The sequence below is a fragment of the Haliaeetus leucocephalus genome, unplaced genomic scaffold (assembly GCF_000737465.1).
Source record: "Haliaeetus leucocephalus isolate CR32 unplaced genomic scaffold, Haliaeetus_leucocephalus-4.0 Scaffold2, whole genome shotgun sequence".
NCBI classification, from domain to species: domain Eukaryota; kingdom Metazoa; phylum Chordata; class Aves; order Accipitriformes; family Accipitridae; genus Haliaeetus; species Haliaeetus leucocephalus.
In genome coordinates this window covers 6,572,574-6,588,828 of record NW_010972438.1, presented here as the reverse complement: position 1 = coordinate 6,588,828, position 16,255 = coordinate 6,572,574, and the positions used below count along the sequence as shown (strand labels likewise).

Below are 16,255 nucleotides of genomic sequence, written 5' to 3'. Positions count from 1 at the left end.
GGCTGTATTTAACAGCATCAATAAGTAGTTAGATCATTTTAATTGCTATGAACAGTGTTGCTTCTCCATGCTGCCTCTCAGCCTGTATTCATCTCATATCTCTGTTTTACATTGTAAACTCCCTAGGCCAGGGTGTTCAGTTTTGTGGCTTTTAGTACCTAGCACCATAGGATCCTTCTCCATGGTTACTTAATGCTACGACACTGCTACTAGTAAATAATTATGATCATCCCTTTTGATTCCATATCATGGGATTCTTCTCACGTATTCTGAAGATGCTCTGCTCTGATGATTGCTGTGAAGGCCAGTATTTAGCAGGATATGGTTTTTCAGTTTGCCCATTGCACAATCTATTATTAGAGCGCGGATTCAGCCCTCGTGCCTTTTCATGCATAGCAAAGAGAGATATCTCTTTTCTCCACTGTTAGCAACATTAATGATACCCTTCTGAAAATGATGTGCGAATAGCATCATTAAACTGCTTTGCAAGTGCAGGTGTAAAGGGGTTTTTTTTCTGTGTTTTACGTATGGAGAAATGATACATTACATGATAAAAATTAAGTATAAGCTGTGAGAAGAAGTAGGAAAGACAACACAGAGAGCTAGATGATCATTCTAGGGCCCATCCAACTGAACTATTCTCTTCTATTCTACCCTACTCTATTCTAAGCTTAGCTCACTTGCTCCAACTTATGCAACTCTTCTTCCAGACCAAAGGAGCTTTCAAACCCAAGGCGTTTCTCCCTGCATTTCAAGTAAATTCAGCAGATGAAAACCACATCCCAGTGGGACACTTATTCAGCAAGTCTGCTGGTATAATCACACACCAAGTGAAGGCCTGTTTTAGAGATACTAACCTGGGCTCCTGGATTGCAGTAGCTTCCCATTAGAGTTAATTACCTGGCCCAGAAATACTGCTTCTCATTCTGGTTTATTTTGCACTAAAGTGGGCTATACTTGGATGCACTCCAGCACGGCCCACCAAATATCTTGACCATATGCCGCTCAGATCAACCATGTACCTCAACAAATGGCAGGGCCTGGTTTGTCCAGCTTTTCTGAGCATCAAAGATCTCACCTTTCTAAAGGAAGTCTTAATTGCACTTTAAAGAAAATGAAAAAGAAATTTAGTTAATGTATACTTGACCTTCTTTACAGGATTTCCCACTCTATATGAGCCATTTTTATTTCCCAGAGTTTACTACCAGCTTTACGTAAAAAACCAGCTTCCTTTCTGGGCACGTGACATACCTTTGTGTTCATTTAACCAATCTAGATTATTTCTCCCTGTTACATTCTTACCTAAATAATACAGTATTTGGCTTAGTTTGGGTGTAAGCGTGTGTACCTAAGTCTCCTATTTGTAAATGTACATTTATAGTATTACCACCTACATACTTGCACCAGTGTGTGTGTTGTTTGTTAGTCTGCAGCAAAGGAAGCTGCATCAGAAAGTCAGGGGATCATTAAGGAGAAGAAGTAATTACGTGAGGCTGCCAGGAGAGTTCAAAGTGGCTGAGGGTTGACCACGTTGGCAGTGGTTCATTTTTCATGGACCACACCGGAAAACAAAATGCTAAATTGGAACAGTCCTATGAGAAGTTAGTTTTCCTCTCAGAGCTAGATCAAAAGGGGAACCATTCCTAGTAAATGAGGATTGGAGCAATAAAGTCAGCTGCTTAGGTGGGACAACAACAGGTCTGGTAAGAGAGCGTGATGGGTATAACTCTGTGTAGATAATGCTGACGACACATAACTCTAACGCCGTGGTCACCTCGTGCCCACTTCTCCTAACCCGAAAACAAGAATGCAGTTCAGGCGTTATTGAAAATGCCGGAGTCCCTCTTTTGTCCCTTGCTGACTCTCTCTTCTACAGTCTCCTGCCCTCTGTGCCACACAGAGCCTCCTCTTGCGTGATGAAATGGAACAGCGATACACAGATTTTAGTCTAGGAGTATCTATGGGATTGGCGCATTTATTTTTCAGTTTGGTTTGGTCACACATTAGAGACTAGAGACAAAGGGACTTGTAGCTTCATCTGTGTAGCTGTGAATTAAGGGGATGGACATTAGTAGCAGCTGCAGATATGTCTTTGGGTGTTAGGATTTTGTGAGCATAAACAGATTACAACTAGATAAAAAGTATATCAAGACTTTAATTATAAACTCTGAAATGTCCTTAAATCAATGCATGCACAGCAGGGCATTTTCCAGAGCTGAATACTGTGATACAAGGTAGTCTGCTGCTTCAAAGGTATTTTATGGGCTTGAAGCAGCTATGTGGGGTGATATGAATGGGTTAAGCATCTCTATTTGAGTGAGTGTGCCAGAAGCTTTGGCAGTTAGGCTTCATGAGTGCAACCATTAAATTAATTCTTGTGAGGGAAAACAAATGACAGACAGAGCCGCTCATGCACCAACTAGTCACAATTTGCAAGGTTAGCTAAAGTTTATCAAAATCCCCAGGCAAAAAATGTCATTAAGATACAGTTAAGGTTATAGACAGATACCAATTCCCAGGCAAGAAACTTCATTAAGGTACACTCAAGGTTGTAAATAGATGTGCCAATTAAATTCAAACAACAAGATCCAAACACTATCATTATTTACAACGTTAAATATTTGGAAATTAAAAGTTACTGCTAGAGATAATATAGTTTCTATGAAATTCATAATCATGTTTCAACAAACTGAACTTCTGCTGCTGTTCAGTATTACCTTACCTTCTATTTCTAGTCGTGATGCTCCCTGCCATGGGATACTGGGAAAGCTAAAAGTCTACATGGGTTCAAAAAATTCTGCACAGGTTTGTGGAAGAAAAAGCCAGCTGTAGGTATTGAAAGCAAAGCAGACACTGTTTATTCTGGAGTACCCTGAGCCACAAGTCCTGAAGACCTAATATTCTGAGGAAAATCTCCTTCGACTTGCCTTGGTCTTATGTATGTCCGTAAAGATCAGACTGGCCACTCACGAGGACGGGCTGTTAGGGTGGATGGTCCTTTGGTCTGAAGCAGTATTGCTGCCATCACAGCGTTCCCCGCAGTCACAGCACGATAGTAGATCTCGTGTATGAGGAAGCTACGGCAAGCAGTGCCCCGTCTTAGAGAATATAGGATGCAAAACAAGTAATTAAATGTGAAATCCTTGCAACTAAACTTCAACTGGAGGGTTTAGAAGGGACACTCTGCCTCTTAAATGCAGTGTTAGACCTTTGAGATATTATTTAATTAGATTTTTCATTATAACATAGTTGTGAACATTGTCTTTTCTCTTTTAGCTTCAATAGTGATTGGGAAATGGTGGTGTGAGATGGAGCCCTGCCTAGAAGGAGAGGAATGTAAGACGTTGCCTGATAATTCTGGATGGATGTGTGCGACTGGCAATAAAATCAAGACCACCAGAGTAAGTCGTCTTTCTGTCTATACCCAGGAGGTCTTAACAGGAAAGGGAGTCACTAATGATTGCTCACCCATATCTTTTCTGTCATCACGTCTGCTGTAAAAGTCTTAAAAGATCACTGCATACCTCCCCAGCCACCCAATGCTTCTGGCCATAATTCAGTGAAAATTCAGATGGATTCAGGCTGGTCAGCTGGGTCCAGGCTTGATAACCGGCGGGCTGGAGCTGCTGAATTGCCAGGTCACTTTCTTACAGACATTGTCACCTCAGAAAAAAACCTAGTGCACATCACTGAGTCCCTTTCTGGTGGCTAAAGGGAAGAATATTAGACTAAAGAGATCTGCTGGATCCTACGGCCATTCCTTGGCTGTTCCAGGTCACATCTGTATTAGCAGCCTGTACAGGTGCTTTGTAGCATGAAAGGGTGCTGAGGACTCAACTCACTATCTGCATTTCAGATCTTACTTCAGAGCAGCTACTGACATACCTTTGCACCAATTACTGACATGTTCTTGAGATGCTGAAGATTCAGGTAACACAGGCCAACAGGTGACGACAACTTTCAGCACGCATAGCTAGGAAAATGCAGAGATACGGCTGCAAAGAGAGAGGGTGTGAATGAACTGGCTAAACTTCTCCCACTATAAGATTACCTTTGGGGAAAAAAGTGTTTTTCAAAAATAGATTCTAGCTTTTCTTTTGTGTTGTGCAATTGTTTCACAACCATTTTCTTCAAACTGCCACCTATACCTGTATTCAACAATTTTAATTAAATTATTTTCATACCAAGATTGAATTTTTTTCCAAGAAAATTACATGGTTGTCAACTCAAATTATTTTTTATAAATGAATACATTTTGGTTTTTAGTGAAGTGGAAAATAACTTTTCATACCTGCTAAATGAAAAAAAGCAAATTTTCAAGAAATTTTTCCCTGTTTATTAAGAAGTTCTACGTACTCATAGCCAGCTACTAATTCACAGGAACATGAAGCTTAGTGTCATGATCTCCTGACTTCTTCCTTTTTCTACAGTCCTAACTCTAGTCATTTTTCATATCTTCTAGGCCTTTTGTCAAAGGAAGAGATTTTACCCCAACTGATCCCCATGCCATCTGAATTCTTTCCCTCCATATGATTTACCCCAGGATGAATGATTTGTATTGCAATCTTAGTTTCGTGAACAGTGCCTTCTGGCATGGCTAATCTCACCACCGCATTAAATTACTAGGATACATACTAATTTAGGAGGTTTTCTTTGCAGAAGGCAGTAAGTGGCCCCTGAAAACAGGATGCATATTATCTCTCTGGCATCTCCCAGAGCAAAGGAGAAAGCATGGAGGGAACTGTGATTCATTGACTCAATTTCTTCCTGCAGTGTTGTTGTTGCTGCAAACCACTCTATGCTCACAATTGATCTCTCCTCACTGAAACACCACTGGAAGATTGTGCCCTAATGTATGCACCTTGCAGTGCAATTAAAAAAAAAAAAAACAAACCAGAAACAACAAACTTACTACGTGTCCTTTTCAGTGAGGCAACATTCTTCTCACTGAAATGGGGAATTAAAATGGAAGAAAGTGATATTAAAGAAGTAATAAGCAACTTGAAGAAGTTTGTTATACTTTTGTTAAATTACAATAATTCAGTACTTCTGCAGTCTGTCTGCAAATTATATAATTTAGGAATTGCATTTGCTTTTTTTTTGTGAAATTGTCCTGCTCTTAACTCCCCCAGCCCTCATCACATAAACTAGTTTTAGGCGATAGCCTGCATCTAGAAGTGATTGCTAGAAATTTAGCAGCTTCATTAATATGCAGATGTATGGTCCAATCTACTCAGTATGCATTATTGTATTTCATTTAAATTAAATACTTACAGAGTGAGTGCTCATAACTGAAAAAATATTTCTTCATTTACCCACAGGACTTATTTTAATTAGCTTGTGAGGGTAGTACCTTATGGTGCTGCTTCCAGTAGAATTTTGCTTTGTGGCTTTAAAGTATCATTATAGAACCAAAGTGACAAAGGCAACATGACATGATGTGCTTAGCAACTGCCTCTTGCATTTTCTAAGCAAAAATTCTACTTCCTAATCCCTGAAACTTTGCTTGAATCTGTACTGCTGTGTTAAGTCTAGCAGCATAAATATAAAGTAATAGAAGCAATCAGATCCTGAAACAGGCATTTTTTTCTTTGTTTTGTCATTTCAGATGGCATCAGAGAAAGAGATTACACTATAATCTGTACAGACCCCAATCCAGGCTGCAAGATTGGGCCGTGTGTGTCTAATTTATGTAGTTAAGGAAGTTAAGAAAGCAGAAGAAACGAGGGAAATCAGTCAACATACTAGATATATCTGTGGTGATTAGCCAAAAAGCTAGAGCAAGTCACCATAGGCTGTAAACTGTAAACTGTTTTAATGAAGGCTTTTCCTTACACTAAATACATTTACGTTAGGCAGCTGCTGTCCTGACAAGGCAAACATTCTCATTTATGACTCACAGGATTAAAATACCTATTAGTGTATTCTTCAAGGCCCACAGTAAATCACATATAAGCATGTGTGTATACGTATATATGCAAATACACATATATGTAGTTTTACAGTGTAGTGTATTACTTCATGGTTGGTTCTTAGATGTGATTAATACTGATTAGCGTCAGAAGAAGGTGGACAACAGATCCAGTGAAGGCTTTGCCAGCACATCCTCCATTCCTTCCTTTTCACGCATTTATTCCTGTGTTTAGTCCTTTAGCGTAGCTCACTAATTACTTTGCTAAAGCCAAAGATATAAAGCTCACAGCCTCTGTAAATCGATTTGTTTTCTACTTATGATCAGAGCAAGTGACAACCACTGGACAGAAATCATTTTGTAATTCAATTTTTTAAGCAGTTTCAATGCTTTTTTAAAACCCTATTCACTCTTCTTTTTTTTTTAAGAACATAAATTTCAATGCTTTCCTTAAAAATGCGGGGCTCTTGGAGCTGTACCAGGACCTGGCTGGAGATCACATCACCACATCTTAGCAGAGCAGCCGGCACCAGGGGAAATGCAAGAGCCCGGTCCCAGTCCTGGGAGATGGTGCACATAAATGCCTGTAAGAACCAGGGCTGCTGAAAAACATTCATCCCATGTTTTATCACTTCCCATCCGAGTGAGGGAGTCACTCACAAGCTCTTGGCATTGGGTTGGTGTCTACACACCACTTGCTGTGCACCGTTTGCAGGGCCCTTGAGGAGCGCGGTGCCCTTCCCCAGGGCTTTCTGCCCAGGCTCATGTGCACACTGCGTTGCAAAATGCCCATTTTTTGTAATCCACGCTAATAACACCTGGCTTTCACGTGCTAGCCCTCTGAATACTTCAACAAGCTGGCTTTCTGCTGACACTGTGGAGGATGGAAATTAAAGCACTGAGCACCTGGGGACTGGCAGAACAGCTCAGCTTGAAGCATCTCTCCAGCTTCACAGCCTGTGTCCTCCACTACAGCCCACCCAGCCCCCAGTTTCCAAAGTAACTCCTGGTTTACCACACATTTTGCCGTCAGAGAAATGCAGGCCATTTTACGGTGCCCCAAGTGACCCGAGCATCACATTTCTTAGCAGCCGCTGCTCATCTCACGCTGCAGCAAATAGCACCTGGGGTGCCCACAGTCCCTTGTCATTCCCTGCTCCTACACCAACCTCACAAATTCTTGAGGCGGTGTACAAATGAGAAAGGGGTGTATTCATCCCCAAGAGAGAAAAACCCAGCAGGGTCACTTGTCAGTGGCAAACCAGGAGAGGACAAAATGGGAACTGGGAGAAGGAAGGAAATGATAAATGGACGCAGAGTTTTATTTTCTTTTTTTTAAGCTGTCCAACTAGGTTAATATGTCAGATGATTTCCTGATTAAGTTTTTCTCTAGAGCAGTGAAGAAACCCCTCTATTTTTGTGATAACAGTCGCTGTAATTAAGAGGTCAGTTCAGAGCAGTAAAGCACAAGATAGTAAATATCTCTTGCTATAAGACTTACTGCTGCATTTCATCATATCACCTAGTCCTTAGCTAATAATTTGTAGCCCTGATTTAATGCCCAAGCCTGCTCGTATTCAAGTCAATTTGAGTTTCATTGCTGACCTAGTCGTCTAGCAAAGGGTTGGACCCCTTGTGCCATTCATCTGTGTGTATCAGTGAGGGAAAGAAACAAAAGCCTCGCCTCGAGAGAGCTATTTTTGCTTCTGGTCGGTCGTTCTTATTTCAGCATCCTAAAAAAACCTCTGGGCGGTGGTGTTTCCTCTTCAAGCCATTAGTGCACTCACTCAGATCAATTGTGGTGTTAGTCATAAAGAACGATGGTTTTATGGGCTGTTGCAGGCTGTGTTATCTCACCCGGGGTGAGTAGATGAAGTCGGTCAGACTTCCCAGTCTGTTATATAGCTAGTGGCTCCTATCCTGCCCCTCTTTGGGTAAGTGGGTTGATGGGGGTCCAAATGAACCTGAAAGATGGATCCATCTGCATGTCCTTGTCCGGCAGAAGCTACTAGCATCACTCTGGGAAGGGGAGGGTGGAAGGCTGGGGTGAGCATGGCCCCATGCCCAAAGCTGTCCTGGCATCTCCTGCACCACCACCCAGGTGATGGATTCATGTCCAGCATCTCCCAAGGCACAGGCAGGAGCTCGCTCAGGGTCTGCCTCTTGCCCACCCTTAAATCCCTGCAAAGAGACAAGAATCCCACCGAAAATATTGCAGTTTAAACTCAGCTATATCATGAGCAGGGGCAAAGTGCCATGAAGCCTGGGTCTTTCCTTCCTCTCATAACATATTTTATATAGCTGACTTTCGCACTTTCTTGCTGCAGATCCACCCGAGGACCTAACAGAGCGCCGTCTGCATGGAGACAGTGAAAGCCCTGCTGATTTATGAGGACAAAGTATTGAAAGTTTAAAACCATCTCAGCATTTACAAGCCAAATGGATTTCTTATTTGCACTTTGACTGTTTACCAGAAAACAACGCTGGCTTTACTGTGTGAAAGAAAATATTCAGTGGAAATAATGCCCCTGATTTTTGACAGCTGAAAATAAAAATGAAGAAAATGGTTCCTTTGGTAAAGTTTCCGAGATTGCGAAGTACAAACAACAGTATAAGTTTGGATCTACAATTTACTTTATATCAGTAAAGTATATATATATATATATATATAGAAATATATATATATTAATATATGATATTTTGAAATAAAAGCCTCACTCTTCAAGAAATTGAATAGTACCACACTTTGCTGCAGCTGCTGTAATTTTTTTTTTTCTTTTTTTAATGGTCTGGAAGATCCCTACCTGTTTCAGAGAGAAATGTGGCAGTGAAGAGGCAAAGCAAACCTGCTTCGGTACAAGGACGCCTAAGAGCTACACAAATCCTACCGACGCGGCGTCCAGAGCTTCCCGTTCCCTTCGGCAGAATTTCGAGGGCATTTGTTGTTCCACTTTGTGTTCTGGAGGCTTTTCCCCTTGTGCAATACTAGCATGCTGGCTTTGCTTCATTAACCATACTTGATTGATATATAACAATGATAATTCTATCCTCTTCCAAGAAAATATTTTTAGAGCTGTTAGATATTCCATGAAGAAGAGATGGACAACTACTGAGTGAAGTACAGTATGTATTAAAAGTTTATTTGGCAGAGTTTGGTAGACTGTGAGCTCCCTTCTTATTAAAGATGTACTGTACGTACAATGTCTTCAGACTTTGTATAGCTCGTAGAGACTGCAGTAAAAACCCAGTAACCAACTCCAAAGCTTTGCGTTGTTGGCTCGCTAATTCTTTGAAACAACAACAAAGCTATTTCTTTCCAGACTAACATGCCAGCGGGCTTTTACACAGGGTTTGTTTTTTTCACCAGCCCATTTGCAATTGGTGAACAAGCATTTCAGCTTAAACGAATGCCTCTGTGGACACCTCGAACGCTCAGGCACACCCACACGCAAGGGGCTGCTTGGCTGTGTGCTCTTATCCCACAGCACACGCGGGAGAATAACCTAAATTTAAGCTTCCCTCGTTGCAGGCCAGGCTAATTCTCATTGAGAGCATTTGTCACCAGCTAAAAGCATCCGTGTGTGCAATTGCATGGCACAGCAAGCGCACAACAGTTTGTGGTAAGCAAACTGCGCCTGAGCCCTGCTCTCCTTTTAGGAATAGTTTCTTTCAGTTTAATTTTAATCGGTTTCTTACTAAGGTGAACTCAGCTGAGATGAGATGCTCTTCAGCAAGAATGCGTCCACAGAGACATTGATCTACTCACTGCGAGCGGTTTGAATTCACATTTCTAGCTAAGCTGTTGCTGTTCACCATGCAGCCTGGCCCTTGCATTGCTGAAGATCAAATCTGAGGGCTGAAATGTGCAAGCCTAGTTCACATTCCCAGGCACTTTTGTGAGCAGTCCAATTAATTTCAGGGCGTTTATTCATGTGGAAAAGTATCTTGCTGTCACGCATAAGTCTGCGCAATCTACCCTTCAGTATGCCTAATGCTACTGAATCAAAGAGGAATAGGGAATTGTAAAACTTGTTCTATCCAGTCCAGCTTTGTTTCTTTAATATTTCCAATTTCCTTTCAGCCTGCTTACCTGTCTCTCACAGGACCCCTTTGGCCATGCTGATCACTTTTAATCCAATGCAGAGGAAGTGCTGCACTTCCCGACCTAGAGTTGGTCAAAATTCTCCCACTAATTTTCTTTCTCCTTCAGGGCAACCACTTCAATCCCTGATGCTTCAAGAGGCAGAAATTTGTCACTGTAATTACACTGTATATTAAAGCAGCTACATGACGTGTCACGCCATACTCCATGCCAGCTTTCCGTGCTGGGCCTTGCCTGGTGCCCACAGTGGAAATGAGTACATTGTTTCCAAGTACTTTTATTATTTCCCCTTACAAAAGAGATGAGAGTGAAAAGCGTCCAGGGAAGAAGCTTGTTTTTCTTCTGTGCATGGAAAGACTAAACAGAAGCATGAGCCTCACCACCAGTTGTAGGTCCTAGCACATGGAGACCAGCCTCACTGGTGGCCCAACTGGACAGGCCACGTATTTTCTGGCCACAGCCACCTGCCTAAACCACAGAAGATACCTGGACCCATGTCTATGTTTTAGTTATAGTCTGCCATGGCCATGTATCCCTAGTCCCATCATCTCAGTTCGGAGAGGACCACTGCCTGTCCGGTTACCCACAGATAGGTATGCTCCCAAAACGAGATCATCAGACCAGCTCCAGGCTCACCCGCCACAAGTAAAGAGAATATATAAATAAATCAAATTTTAAAAAATCATAATAAATCAAAATAAATCCTTAGCTTTTCTTAATTTTCCTAGAACACCATTTTAAAAACCCCGGGACCCTCTAGAGCTAGGAAGCCCTTTGTGGACTAGGAGACAGACCTTGCCACCAGGAGATAAGCTGATTAAAAGCCAGGATATGTTATCATCCCTTTACCAGTAGGAACTGAGGCATACCAAGCTAAATGGCCACTCAAAATCACATTGGAGGGCTATGGAAAATCGAGCAGAAATTGAACTTCGGTTTCCTTATTCCCAGTCTACTGATACTGTGTAAGATGACCTAAACACAGCAAACTAATCCATGGCTTCTTGTATCCTTTGCCAAAGTCTGAGGTATCACCATTGAGAGGTATTTACTCCATAGCGGTGTATCTGACATGGCTCAGTCTGTGAGTAGATAACAATGCTTATGTCTGTGTCTATGAAATAAGCCTGCCAAGACTGGGAAATATTAGACTTGCTAAAATATAAGAAGGAAATGTTGTCATTACCACAGCAAAGTTTCTTAGAGATGTTTATGAATTTTTCTTTGCCAGTAGGCAGCCTCAAATATCACCACACCAAATTCAGTAAACATCTGCGTCTCTTTGAAGTTGCTGCAAAATCTGCTCACGAAGTGCAACACTGAGAAATTGCTGTTTTAATTAAAATGTTTTAGAGGGGAATTAAGGCCTTTGCAAAAATAATGACTAATAAAACGTGAAGTCAAACTAAGAGCCGGGTGCAGCTAACCTTCATTGTTCCAGTGAACCAAATTGAAAACCATAATAAAAAAATTCAACTAGCCTGGAGTCACAATGATCATGTATTTCAGTGATATCCACAGCAACACAGTTTATAGCGGGAAAATGTCAGAGCTGCTTACCTTGGCCGATGGAAACCCAACGCGTTTCAGTGCTGGAGTGAATGGGTCCAACATCCTCATGAGACAGTGAGGAGTCATGCCATTCTCTGCACAAGGTTAAAAGGTATTTACATCAACAGAAGAGAAAGTTAAAGTTCCTGCTTTCTGGCAGAAATCTAGACAGAGACATGTCAGGGAAAAAAGAAAAATATTTGTAAATGCATCGAAGATAGATTTATGTTAGTGTTTCTTCTTCAGATGTGTGAAACCAAGTTATGTAAATCTAAAATGTACAGGTTGGAAAAAATACTGAAAAAAAAAAAAAAAGGGGGCTACCATCTGCCTGTTGATTCAGAAAAATCTAGAATATGTGCTTCTGTCCAAAAATCTCTGGTAATAAAGAGCTCAGTGTGGTATGACTTGATATTGGTTTGAATATACTACATGCTGTATTTGAAGAAAAAAGACCCATGGAGAAAGTCCACTCCTATGGCCAACAATTACAAACAGCATGATGTGCACCCAAACTTGGCATTACGCAGAGAAAGGACCATGACAAATTACTGAAGGTGATACAGTTTATGATGAGTGATGCTTTTATCAGACCTATTGATCGACCATTAACAGAGTTTGCAGATACTTTCAGTGGTGTATTGCTTGTATGTGTTCCTATTATGATTAGTTACATTCCTAATTCTCCTCATTTGCCACTTTTCTCTTTCACTGTATGGTCCAAATATAATTACAGATCATAGAGAAGTTGTGGAGGAGATAAACATACCTTGGCTTGGAAAGCACATCCATTTCATCTGAAGGTGGCAGTCTTTGTTTCTTCTTCAGCAGCAGGATGAATATTGTGGCCTAAAATGAGCTTCTCTTTTATCAATACCTCAGTCACATCCCAGTAAGCAGGGTTTAGAGCTTGCCTGACAAAAAAAAAATGGGTCATGCTTCTTTGCTTGGTATTCTATTTTTTGTCAGAGAAAAATAGAAACACATTCCACAAATAAGCTTTCAGGTAGACAGAAGGAGATGTGTGTACAGGGCAGTTGGTTTAAGGCTGTCAACGCTTTTTCTAGTTCACCGGTTTGAATTCAGATCATAGGCCTGACACATATTTATGGTTTCTTCTCTGAAATGGTCACACAGTCAAAACACTTAACGTCACAAATATTTATACTTTATAAAACTATGCTGCTCTGAGGAAAAGAAACTGAATCCTCTGCTTTGCAGGTAGGAAACCGAGACTCCTAAGACTTGAGACCTGCCCAAGGTTATGTTAAAAAAACTGCAGCGGAGCCAGCAGTAGAACTGAGGACTCCTGGATTTTAAGGCATCATTGCAGATGGTTCATCTACATTTCGCACCAGTGAAATGTCACTGACAGCAGACCCCAGCTTTTAGCTCGGGTCACAGAGAGCGAAATTAGGGTTCCTGCAGTCAAGTGTGGGCAATCGTCTGCAAGCACCAACTGCTCAGAGCTTGTTTACCTCCCTTCAGCAGGGATTTTCAAACCACTGATGCATGGAAGACCATCACTAGACCTACTCCAACGTCTTCTGCTCCCACAGGGACACAGTCCTGCCCCAGTTTGGTTGCATGGTTCCTCAGCAGAAGTTGCTTTGAGCCTCTCAGATGAGAGCAGAGATGGAAAAAGGCACAGAAATGGAAACAGGTGTAGCCAACAGTCCTTTTGGAGGTCACGATTTCTCAGACATGCCCAGCTGATAGGATGATTTTCATGTAAAAGGTGACTTTGAGCAGAAAAACCACACATTCCATCACACCAGAAAGTGCCTGAACCAGCCAACAAGAAGCATTTGCTCTCACCTGAAAAACATGAGCACCACTACCAGGGGAGAGGATACTACACAGGGTAACTAAGTCATGGGGAAAAAAAAAAAAATCACTTTATTTTTGACAAATACTCACCTGTGAGCACACTTGGCAGATCTTTGATAAAACCTTTTGCTGTTTTTTGACAACTACCTCTCATTCCTGAGTGCAGCTCAGAAATGTACAGAGGTCTTTCCCACGACAGGCCTGGGTATGACATCTTTTCATCCAACATTCATTGTCGGATTATTTTTGTTTTCCCACCATGCGGCAATATGGTCAAATTTGTATGACGTATGACCAGAAACAATATACATGTTTGAGCATTGGGTTACTGACCCACTTCCCATTATTTCTCATCTGTTTTCCTTGTCAGATGGCTGTCCTTGATTCAGTTAGAAATGAGGGCTAGAGGCCCACCTAGATTTGAAGCAAACTACCCATAACCTAAAATATTGCTCAGGGGAATATGCAATTTCTTCCTCCCACCTGCCATTCCTCTTGATTTCCTCTTTAATTTCATTTTCATTTCATCTCATCCCCTCTCTTTCATACCACTTAATTATTTTCATCCATCTCTGTTAGTCTTTTATCACCACTACTGCCCCACAGACTAAAGAAAAGCAGCTGTGCTGTCAAGACCCAATTCAGGGAGCTGTTCTCCCCAACAGCAGTGATTTATGTGATCTTCTTTCTTTTCCTTTTTTCCTGTATACTTTGGAAGGCGAGATCCCAACCTCACTGCAGCTGCTCTGCCAGCAGCTCCCCATATTTCACAACCCACCCCAGCAATCCCCATCTCAGGGCCACAGGGTCCATCAGCTCAGGTGTGCCCTAGCATACAAAGCAGATGCTACTGGTACTTGATTTGCAGCAGAGGAGTTAATTGCCAGCTCCTCACCTTCACTGAACCTGTCTTGTTTGTTGCTTCTCCTACAGCCTCGTCTACCTTGACCGGAACCGACAACCCGGCACACCGACTGTTGTGGGCTTGCCATTAGTCTGTGCCTCTGCAAGGGCAAAATTTATCACCATTGATTTGATCAGCCTTTTCTTGGACCTGAAATAGAGAGTGAAAAACAGGCCAAGTTGCTGTTAAATGCACAATATGGGATCCAAGCACAAACACGTTAGGTTTTTTTTCTGGGCTCTTTTTTTTTCCTGATGCTCTTTCAGCTACGTTTTCTTTCTGAAAGACTCTGCTATCTAGTCTTGTAGAGTCTACATGGTATCTCATGTCAAGCAGTCCAGAGTTTTTACAAATCTGGCACCAAGTCCCTAAAGCCCTACTAGTATCTCACAGACACTGATGTAAAGCAGAGCAACAGTTAGGAAATGTTACAGGCTGAAGACAAGGGTCTCTTTGTCCTTCCTCTGCTTCAAAAAAATCTTTCCTGAAAGTATTTTTGAAACTAAACATCAACCTTCAAAGCATTCTGCAACATGAAGAACCTCAATACTGAATTAATGCTGAAGATAGATAGCTAAAAATCCTAAAAGACAAAATGCACTTGGCTCTTGAATTCAAGCCCTTAGTCAAATATTCCACTAGCTTTGCTTCTGGAACAGTAACCGACAGGTCACCTTGAGACCCATTTAGGTCTTAGTAATGAACGTAGGCAGGGAAGGAGGCCTATCATAAAGGCATCGCTGCCTCTCAGTACTACCTCCAGGCACTCTCCTGCTTTTCTTTAATTCTGCCAATGGCAAGTTTAGCATTTAGCACTGAGTGCCTACCACCAGAGGGGATGCACCGGATCCAATGTAAGCAGATTTGCATCTCCACCCACTTCCACTGATCTAAGGCTAGCCTGAATTTGTCTGATGGGTATGTGTGATAATGGCACTTACGACTTTGCAAAACAGTACGACAGTCCAAATAAAGCTTTCCTACTCAGGAAGGCACACAACCTCATTATAATTACCTGCTCCTTTAGCAGAGTTTGGTGTTCAAAGCTGCTCAAGAGGAATGTTTAGGCTATGATACTTTTCTTTAAGCAGCTTGGCTATTTTCCCCATTCTGTTTGGCCATCAGCCTCTCAAAGACATAGAAGCTAAGTAGCAACTGCTAGTGAAACATAGAAGTGTCACAGTCTGGCTGTGCACCTTCAAGAGGCAGCTTCAATGAATGCTTCATTCATTTGCCTTCATTTTCTTCTGACCTTGACTTCCAACAGCTGATGGGCTCAAAACAGCACAAACAATGACCAGATGGAAGAAAAAAGGTGGAAAATCACAGTATCCCTAGTTGGAATGCCCTTGTACTGCTTTCTCCTGAGCTGGCAGAGGAGAAGGGGAAGACTCAGAAAGGCAAGGGCAGGGGGGAATTCTGGCACCCAAAGCCCTAAAACTGTTACAAGCCTACAGTGGCCTTTTCTGCCCAGCTGTACTGAAATGTGATTATTATAAGAATATCATGTTCTCTGTTAGCTTTTCTACTCTCTCAGCGCCTGATTTCTAAATATTATTACAGTCTGTCTCCTTTTCAGCCCATCTCCACCCTGCCTTTGTCCTAGGCAGAGAAAATGATATTCTGCTTACACAAAAGCCTATTCTTTTACTTGACATACAAAACAAGACAGATGATAAGAGCCCATTGGTCTTATTCAGCAAAGCTAATCTCATCCCTTGCTTCACCATGGGATTATAAACAGTATTGCAACCTACCTCCATAACTGAAACACCTTTTTTATATCCCATCTTTTTCTTTTTAATGTCAGACAACTTTGATTTGTTTACAGCTCTAGCTCCTGTAACTCATTTCTAATTCTCTGATTTGAGCAGAATTGAACGGAGATTTCAAATTGTTATAGATGTTGTGTCCATATAGCCTGCGACTTCCACCTTGCAATGCTTTTTCCAGCAGC

The 16,255-nt window shown here is 41.7% G+C and overlaps 1 protein-coding gene across 1 annotated transcript in view; it reads left to right on the top strand.

Annotated features, from left to right (window-relative positions):
- Positions 1–9,109, top strand: part of FAM19A1 (family with sequence similarity 19 (chemokine (C-C motif)-like), member A1) — a 229,098-nt gene extending 219,989 nt beyond the window's left edge. Inside the window, exons 4-5 of the mRNA XM_010570801.1 lie at positions 3,277–3,401; positions 8,239–9,109. Coding sequence (XP_010569103.1) covers positions 3,277–3,401; positions 8,239–8,256 — 143 coding nt within the window. The 3' untranslated portion in view covers positions 8,257–9,109. The remainder of the gene's footprint in view (positions 1–3,276; positions 3,402–8,238) is intronic.
- Positions 9,110–16,255: the final 7,146 nt, after the last annotated feature.